This window comes from Belonocnema kinseyi, chromosome 10 (assembly GCF_010883055.1).
Source record: "Belonocnema kinseyi isolate 2016_QV_RU_SX_M_011 chromosome 10, B_treatae_v1, whole genome shotgun sequence".
Lineage (NCBI taxonomy): Eukaryota > Metazoa > Arthropoda > Insecta > Hymenoptera > Cynipidae > Belonocnema > Belonocnema kinseyi.
Window position 1 is genome coordinate 9550165 of NC_046666.1, and position 9445 is coordinate 9559609.

The 9445-nt window shown below is 35.4% G+C and overlaps 1 protein-coding gene across 1 annotated transcript in view; it reads right to left on the reverse strand.

Annotated features, from left to right (window-relative positions):
- Positions 1-4968: 4968 nt before the first annotated feature.
- The window catches only part of LOC117181727 (ankyrin-1-like), an 18425-nt gene continuing 13948 nt past the window's right edge, over positions 4969-9445 (reverse strand). The window contains exon 2 of the mRNA XM_033374680.1: positions 4969-8465. Coding sequence (XP_033230571.1) covers positions 5582-8452 — 2871 coding nt within the window. The 5' untranslated portion in view covers positions 8453-8465 and the 3' untranslated portion in view covers positions 4969-5581. The remainder of the gene's footprint in view (positions 8466-9445) is intronic.

Below are 9445 nucleotides of genomic sequence, written 5' to 3' on the forward strand. Positions count from 1 at the left end.
ACAAAATTCAAGAATTCTCAACCAAAAAGTTAAATTTTTAAGAATGAAATACGTTTTTTTTAGTTTTGAAGAAAGTAATTTCACTTTAAAATCTATTTGTTTAATTTTTAACTGTAAAAACGAATTTTTAATCTAATTCGAGAATTCTCAACCAAACAGTTTTATTTTTAAGAAAAAAATTTTTAAAGTTTTTAAGAAAGTAGTTAAACTTTAAAACCTAGTTGTTTGATTTTTAACCATGATGTTCAGAACCGTCTATCTTTCTCCATCACTGAGTATCCCTTGGACCTATCTTTATCTATTCCAGACTACCCACTATCAATGATATATCATTTTAATTTATATCCATCTGAATCCACTGAAAATGTAGAATGCTTATTCCTTTCGAAAATAATAATATATTTCAAATTTCAAACTGCCGCAAAATAGTATTAAACCAGCAAGAGTTCATATATCTAACAACAAAATTCCTTAGCTTTACGTCTCCCTAGTCAAAGTTTGAAATCTGCAACGGCTTCTACTGACTCTCCAGTTATAGACGGTGCAAATGATTTCACTTGTGTCTGACTTTTAAAGTCAGCCCCCTACTGGGAACCTGGCGGTACTAAGTCAGGAATGTCAATCAAGTAGCGCGCGCCTCGCTAAGCATAGAGGTGGATATTATTACACCATTAAGCCATTTCCCTTTCGGGGTAGGCGTGACTCACTCGGCAGGGGAAAGGAGTAGTGTGTGGATGGGATAGAGATTTTTCAGATTCATATGGTGGAGATTGTAGTTCTAACGTCAGTTCCACCAAAAACTTCAGTTAATAAGGGAGGGTTGGGAGAGGGGGGAAGTAGAACTGGAACCGAGAGAGTCGTCTTGGGTTTGTGTTTTTGTTTCATGCTGAGAAGGTCACCAGCCTTCAGCAGCGTTGTGATATATGGAAGTTAGTATCTGGCCGTCTTCTCAGACCGTCGCCAAAGACTTATATACACACACACACACACACACACACATATATATATACACATATATATATATATATACATATGTACATATATATACACATATATATACACACACACATGAGGAGGATTCGTTTGGATAGAAATACTAGGATTCAAGAAGATAGGGGTACCTCATATTTAAAAATAGAAATGGATTCAGTTGGATAGGGAAATAGGTATTCAAAATGATAGACGAAATTTTGGGTGCCCAACGAATAGAAAAGGATAGAGGCGGCTAAGTGGAGGATTCATTTAGATAGAAAGACTGGGATTTAAAAGGATAGGGCTATCTTATATTTAAAAAAAAGATAGAAATGGATTCACTAGGATAAGAAAATAGGGAATGAAAAGGATAGAAGAAATTAAAGATTGCCTAACGTATAAAAAAGGACAGAGTTAGATAATCTGTGGATTCATTTAGATAGAAAGACAGATCCAAGAAGATAAGGCTATCTTATATTTCTGAACAGACAGAAATTGATTAACTTGGATAGAAAAATAGGGATAAAAGATAGACGAAATTTATTATTGCCAGACGGATAGAAAAGGTTAGAGGTAGATAAATAGAGGATTGACTTAGATAGAAAGACTGGGATGCAAGAAGATAGGGCTATCTTATATTTCAGAAAATATAGAAATGGATTCACTTGGACAGTAAAATATGGATTTAAAAAGATAGACGAAATTTAAAATTGTCCAACGGATAGAAAAGGATAGAGGTAGATAAGCTGTCGATTCATTTAGATAGAAAGACTGGGATTCGCGAAGATAAGGCTATCTTAGATTTTAGAAAAGATAGAAAAAAATCCAATGAAGTAAGAAGATAGGGATTGAAAAAGAAAGACAAGATTTTGGATTGTTTAACGTATAGAAAAGGATAGGCGTGAATAAGCCAAGCATTCGTTTGGAAAGAAATAGTAGACTAGGGATTGGGAGCGAAAAAAAGGATACATGTGGATAAGTAGCGGATAGACATGGGTATGAAGATTGGGATTCAAAAGAATACACTGAATTTTCTTTGTATTCATACTGAAAAAAGGCAGCTGAGGCTATTGTAATTATTTTCTCAGCCTTTTGAGAAGGTGAGTTGATACGTAAAACGTGTAAAAAGTGATTTCAGTGATTTAACAATGATGATTTTTCAATTGAAATGCAAGAATCATCTAGTGCCTTTAATGCCCCTTGTAGGACATTATCTACACTGATAATTTTTTAGGTTTATTTTGCAGGGCCGCTACTTATTATATTGTGTTTTAAAGTGTGAGGTTTGTCTTTTAAAACTACCTTCCCAGCAAACACGTTCTGTAACTGTTCCAGATCAAAAAGGAACTGTGTTCTATAACAGTTGCTACATGGTGATAACAGAACTGTTCTAGAACAAAAAGGTAACAGTGTTCTAGAACACTTGTGACAAAATTGTGACCACACTGTTCTAGAACAAAAAGGTAACAGTGTTCTAGAACACTGTGACAAAATTGTGGCAGAACTGTTCTCGAAATATATGACAGCACTATTCTGTAACAGTTGCTATGGAATTGTTCTAGAACAAACTGATCACAGACGTTCTATACAATTTGTTTCACCTTTGTTCTGGAACTGTGCCGTAATAGTGTTGTGTCGAAGTTCTAGAATCCTGTTACAAGTGTGTTCTGGAACGAATTAGGGACAAAGATTAATAACTGTCCCAGAGCAGCTGTTACGTTATTGTTCTAGAAGTGTCCAATCACAGACGTTCTATAAAATTTGTTACAAGTTTGTACTAGAACTGTGCCGTAATAGTGTTATATCGAAGTTCTAGAACACTGTTACAAGTGTATTCTAGAACAAATTAGGAACAAAGATTAATAACGTTTCCAGAACAGTTGTTACGTAATTGTTTTAGAACTGACCAATCACAGACGTTCTGTAACATTTGCTCCAAACTTGTTCCAGAACTGGGCCGTAATAGTGTATATCGAAGTTCTAGAATCTTGTTACAAATGAGTTCTAGAATAAATCAAGAACAAAAATTGAGATCTGTTACTGAACTAATAACGAATCACAGACGATCTCAATTATTGTCTATATTATTATTATTATTCTTAACTTTATTATCTGTATTGTGCCGTCCGAATGTTACTTCAAAGTTCTGTGGAAAACTATTACATTGAATTCCTTAAATTAAATAATAAAATAACTATTTTCATAACTAATAACGGGAAGAAAGAATGGTACTACTGTAAATTCTTTTCTAAATTATATTTATTTGAAAAGAAGCAACGCAGTTTTGTAAGTATAATTGAAGAATATTAACCCAGTGGGCACAAAATTTGGCGACGTCTTTAGGACATCGTTACGGCATCTTAACGACAACTTTACGACATCCTATGTCCATGTTTCGCTGTCTTTACGATATCGTAAATAAGTCGCATGATCTGACGATGTCTTTACGACATCGTAAAGACAGCGAAACGACATAGACATAGGGTGTCGTAAAGTTGCCGTAAAGATGTCATAACGATGTCGTAAAGATGTTGTAACTATGTCGTAAAGATGTCGCCAAATTGTGTGCCCACTGGAAATATTTTTTATCATTGATTTCTTTATCATTATTGAAAGTATGATGTAGCTTTTTCAGTAAGGACATAATGCTTTGCTTTCCACAGGGATCCGAACGAAATTATACGGCACTTTTCGATATTGTTGAATTATTTCTACAAATCCAAAATAATTTCGCTAAAAATTACGCTGAAAAAAAGTAATAAAGAAAAATTAAAATTAAAAAAGAAATTACCGAGAAATAATAGAGTTTTGATCAAACACAATTTTGACATTTTGCTTAAATATTTTTCTATAATTTGCTATACTTAGGTTAGTTCAAACCCAAGTTATTTTGAAGTTCAAGAAATATTTGTAAAATATCGAAAAATACTCTTAATTTCGTTCGGATTCCTGGCTTTCTAGATCTATCTAAGCCAATTACCATCTAAAAATTATCGGCTGATTAGCTATTAAATTTTTTTTTTAAATAACGTATAAATAAAGTGTGAAAAGTTATCTCGCAATCACAATACTTGAAGTTGTAATTTGAACGTATGATGTAGCTTTTTCAGTCTTTGTATGGACAGAATGCTTTTTTTCCACAGGAATCCAAAGCAAATTATGGGGAATTTTTCGATATTTTTGAATGATGTGTAAGTACAAAAGTTCTAGAATTGTTCTAGAAATGTTACAGATCGGTGGTCACAGCGTTCTAGATCTGTTACAGATTTGTTATACAACATTTGTAATTGAGTTCTAGAATTGTTCTAGAAATGTTACAGATCAGTTGTCACAGCCTTCTAGATCTGTTACAGAATTGTTACATTACACTGGTAACCGAGTTCTAGAATTTTTTCTAGACACGTTACAGATAGTACGTCACAGCATTCTAGAACTGTTACAGAAATGTTCTAGCATATGGAGGATGAAATAGTTACTCGTATTTTCGTAACCTGTTACTTATCTGATCTAGAACACGTTCTTTTGTGTTCTAGAACAGTTACAAATCTGTTCTGTAACCATGTTTTCTGGGTTAAGACGGAAGAAAAATCAAGTTTGACCAACCCAGTGGGCACAAAATTTGGTGACGTCTTTACGACATCGTTACGACATATTTACGACAACTTTACGACATCCTATGTCCATGTCATTTCGGTGTCTTTGCGATATCGTAAAGACACCCTAACGACATGGACATAGGATGTCGTAAAGTTGTCGTAACGATGTCTTAACGACGTCGTAAAGACGTCGCCAAACTTTGTGCTCACTGGGTAGGGTTACAAGACATAAAAATAAAGGCACCGAATTAATATGTAGACCTAATAAGCATGCATTTCAATGTATAAATGTCTTTGAAATGCTTTCATATATTATCAAATAACAATTAATAATAACGAAGAAAAGAATTGCAAATTTTCGACGTCTTTTTATGTTTTGCGGTAAACGAATAAAAATTTTATTCGGATCTTTGTCCGCCCTAGAATCACACCCAGCCACAAAATACTTCTTAGCTAATAATTTACCTTTTTTATGAAATTTTCTGGTTTTCAAATCCATTGTTGGTTTATATCTTTAACCCCGCTTGATGCTAATTTTATTTTCGCTTCCTCGTTTTTAGGCATTGCTAGGCTAGCTTAGATAAACAGTTGGATCAGCTGTTAAGTATAAGGCAGCGACAGTCGCGAAACCTGATTTTTCAAAATTTTGAAAAGTAACATGGTAGCTAAAGTGATCTCATTGGTTCTCAGTTGTATATTTTTGTGACGTCACATATGTTTAAATGTTACCAAACAGACATAAACTAGAATTTTTTTCAAGTATTAGTAATCTAAAAAAAAATAATTTTCTCCATAGCTTTATTCACTGCTTCAGGTTTCTAAAAATATGTTTAACTCATTTCATGCAACATCGCTATTAGTCCAATTAAAATATTACAGCACACAAAACTCTTTATTTCTACAGTCAAAGCTGAATCAATCAAAATAAGAATGTTATGAGAAAAGAACAAGACATAAAGACAAATTAACATTAATTCTAAATTTACGTACGATTCTAAAAAGAAGTTATAAAATTAAACAGTTGGAGGATCTGCAGACACAAATATGAAGGGATTGTAAATTCTACATAGATTTCTCATGTCTATTAAGCTGAGATAGTTAAATATTTTACACGCTACAAGAATAGGTATCTCCGTCTCCAAAGTTTTGTTAAGAATTTGCAAACTCATCTCAAATAAGTTGTTCATGTTCACGCCCCTCTTAATCTGGTGCCTAAAATCATCTGAATATAAAGGAAACAGTTTTTCGGTATCCAAAGCTTCTATGACTTCGATGATGTCTTCATTCCTAGCATAGGCTGTTAACTGCTTTTCATTTGCTTTCAAAAGATCGAAACAAGTTACTCGACCAATAATTACCGTATTCTTCATTTCTTTGATTTCCTCTTTGCAACGTTGATAGAAACCCTGCGCAAATTCACTGTTTATCAGCCACAAATGTTCTTTCATTTCCATACCTCCACTTTGTTTTCTAGCAATCGCTTGTGTCATAATTCTAGCCACTTTTCTGAACATCTCACATTCCAGTCTAAATCTTTCGAAATTCTTATTGTATGGTAAAATCAAATCAAACATTCTAGGGTACGAAAGTGTCTTTTTAGTATTGTCAGAGCTATCCAAATTAAAAATTTCGAATTCAACCCTCTTGGCATCAGTTGCAAATTTTATTGTTAGACAATCAATAATTTTACCAAACATTGTTCTCATCAATTTTAAACCTTCTTCAAAATCAATGTCATAATTTATTAGCAGCTTTACTCCTGTAGCATATCCTAATTTACAAGCCATCATTAAAGGAGAATGCATTTCATCGTGACAAAAATCTGGTTTAGTCAAAGGAGAACCATGTTCTAAAATAAGTTCAAAGATTGCAGCGGTCTCTTTATTATCCTGGATGTCTTCTGTGATCCTGTTTTCTATTTCTTTTTCCAAATCTGCCATTGCGCAGCCAATAAGTAGCTCAATGGGTAAGAGACCATCATAGATTTCTGTTAGATCGGCTCCGCATTCCACTATGAACTTGATCAATTTTTTATCAAATCTTTGAAGAACGGTAAAATGGAGCAAGGGCCGACGATCCTCAGCTTTTTCTTTAAGAGAGGCCCCTTTCTTCAAAAGCAGTTTACACATACTAATATCTTTTTCCCCTATAGCGTGAAAGAGAGCTGTAACTCCATGCGAACATAAATGACTAACTTGAGCACCATGCTCAATAAGTTTTGATACAATTTTTTGATTGCGCAAATCAACAGCCAAGTGAAGAGGAAAATCGCCTTCAACATAGTGATTAACCAATGCTCCGTTTTTTAGAAGGAACTCAACTATTTCAGGACTTTCATCTATAACAGCACATTGTAACGGCGTGAGTCCACCTTGCAAGAAACAGCTGGATGCGAGTTTCAAGGGTTGCATATACTTAAAAAGTAGTTCAACAATTCCTAAATTTCTAGTTTCAATGGCCATGAAGAATGGCTGTAAATCACCAGCCTCAACATGCAAACCAGCTTCCAAAAGACACGCGATAGTTTCTTCATTTTGCAAAGTTATCGCAGCGGGTAGAGCTGTAATATTACAAAGAGATTTTGCGTTTACATCAGCCCCATGTTTTAAAAGCAGCTTGACAATTGCTGCATTGCCTATCATAGCGGCACAATGCATTAATGTGAATCCACTTATCTCAGAAGAAATAATCGTGTCATAGGTCAACAGCTTTTCCAGTTTTGATATCACCTCTTCGTTTTTTTCATGTATGCTTTGCAATTTTGCGTGCACGTCAGCCCCACTATTTAAGAGCAATTCGATGATATCTTCGTATCCACGAAGCACAGCCTGAAAGAGTGGTGGCAAAATTCGATTATCAGTATCGCCTGTTTTCGCCTTCGGATTTACATTCGAACCACTATCGATAAGAAGACTGACGATGTCCTTGTGTCCTCCTTGGACTGCAGCATGCAAAGGTGTTAGGTAATTCTTGACATTGGCATTTGGGTCGACTCCTAGGTCCAAAAACATTTGAACTACTTCAGCATGACCGTGAAATGCTGCTAGATACATGGCAATGTAACCTTCCAGCCAATCTTCTTTGTTCTTCACATAAGTTGCTTTTCCACCAACAGCAACTTGATCGCTCGTTAAGAGCAGTTCTATTATTTTTTTATTACCCACTGCAGCAGCGCTATAGAAAGGTGTGTATCCATCCTTACAAACATTATTGTCATACTGTCCTTTCTTTAAAAGAAGAGAGACAATGTCTTCGTGATTGTTAATGACGCCTAAATGGAAGGGTGTCAAGTCATCTTGAGAATCCGGCAAGTTCATTGATGAAATTTCACATTCACTATTTAAAATCGCAGTAACAATATACATCGATCCATTCATGGCTGCATAATGTAAAGGACTGCATCGAAATTCATCTGTTGTAGGCTTTACACCAAATTCCAAAAGGAGATTGACCATTTGTTCATTGTCATTATGCGCAGCAATGTGGAGAAGTGAAAACCTATTTGGAATCTCTAGCTGTCCAGATAAGAAAAATTCATTGACACCTGTTGAAAGAGGCTTTTTTACAGTGTTGGGATCTGCACCACATTTCAATAGAAGTTTAACTATATCTGTTTTGTCTGCGACCGCAGCATGAAAGACTGGCGAAAGGCCATGCGAACAAAGAAGATTGACAGGAGCCCCATTCTCGATAATTTTCGAAACAACACATTCGTTGCAGATTTCTGGGTTTGCATTTGTCAAAGTTTGACACAGTAAATCGTGGACAGGACGCCATGATGGTAAAAAGGTATCATCGAAAGTTCTCGAAAGATCTCTGGCCTTTTCCACATCGCCTTTTCCGATTGCGGAAGCGAATTCTTTTTTAATTTCGCTTGGAGACATTTTCGATTGATATCTGAAAAGAGAAAAGCGCTAATTTATTACGTAGGAGAGACCGGGGCAGGTCGCGGCAAATGGGGCAGGTTGACCAATGCTTTATTTTTAAATTACGGAAATTTTATAGAACCACCGCGGCGAATAAGAGTGTACTGTTTTGTATAAAGACATCAGCTTCCATTTTATCTTATTGTGCATTCGCTTGTCAAAATCACAACCGAAACATTGTTTTCAACTGAAATGAGTAAAATTTTCACTTCGTGATTTTTTTGTTTTTTGGATCAATAAACAATTTATTTGAACCCAACTGATTATGGTCCTCAATTGTGCATGTCATGAGCTTGGAAAGGAGGTATTGCTCGGATCAATTGTTTACATTTCTTAACCTACAAAGGGGGAGGGTCGGTAAGGCCGGTTTTTGGCCTAATTTATTTTTGCACCAAAAAATCTGAAAAAATCATGGTAGTATCTTATAAGTATCCCGAGCTGATTGCACGCTAAACGGACTACCCTCCACCCCCCAGCCACCCCTACAAATATGGGAAACACCACTACCCACCAATTGTATTTTCGAGAGATTTGACACTCTTAAACATGTATTCTGAGGTTAGCTCGGGTTTACTATGGTTTTCCGGGTTGCCGAATAGAAATCTGGCGTCCTTTGACTTTTATCGCGTCAGGTTCAAGGTCATTGGAAGGTCAAATCGAGAGAAAACGGTAAAAAAATCCAAAAAAATACGTTATAGGTTTTTGGAGTCGCTAATTACGAATCTGACATCCGTTGAACTCTATCGCTTCAGGTTCAAGGTCATGACCTTGAACCTGACGCGATAAAGATCAGCGGACACCAGGTTCGTAATCAGCGACCCCAAAAGCCTATAACATTTTTTTTTTTTTAATTTTTTACCGTTTTTTCTCGATTTGACCTTCAAATGACCTTCAAATGACCTTGAACCTGAAGCAATAGAGTTCAACGGATGCCAGATTCGTAATTAGCGA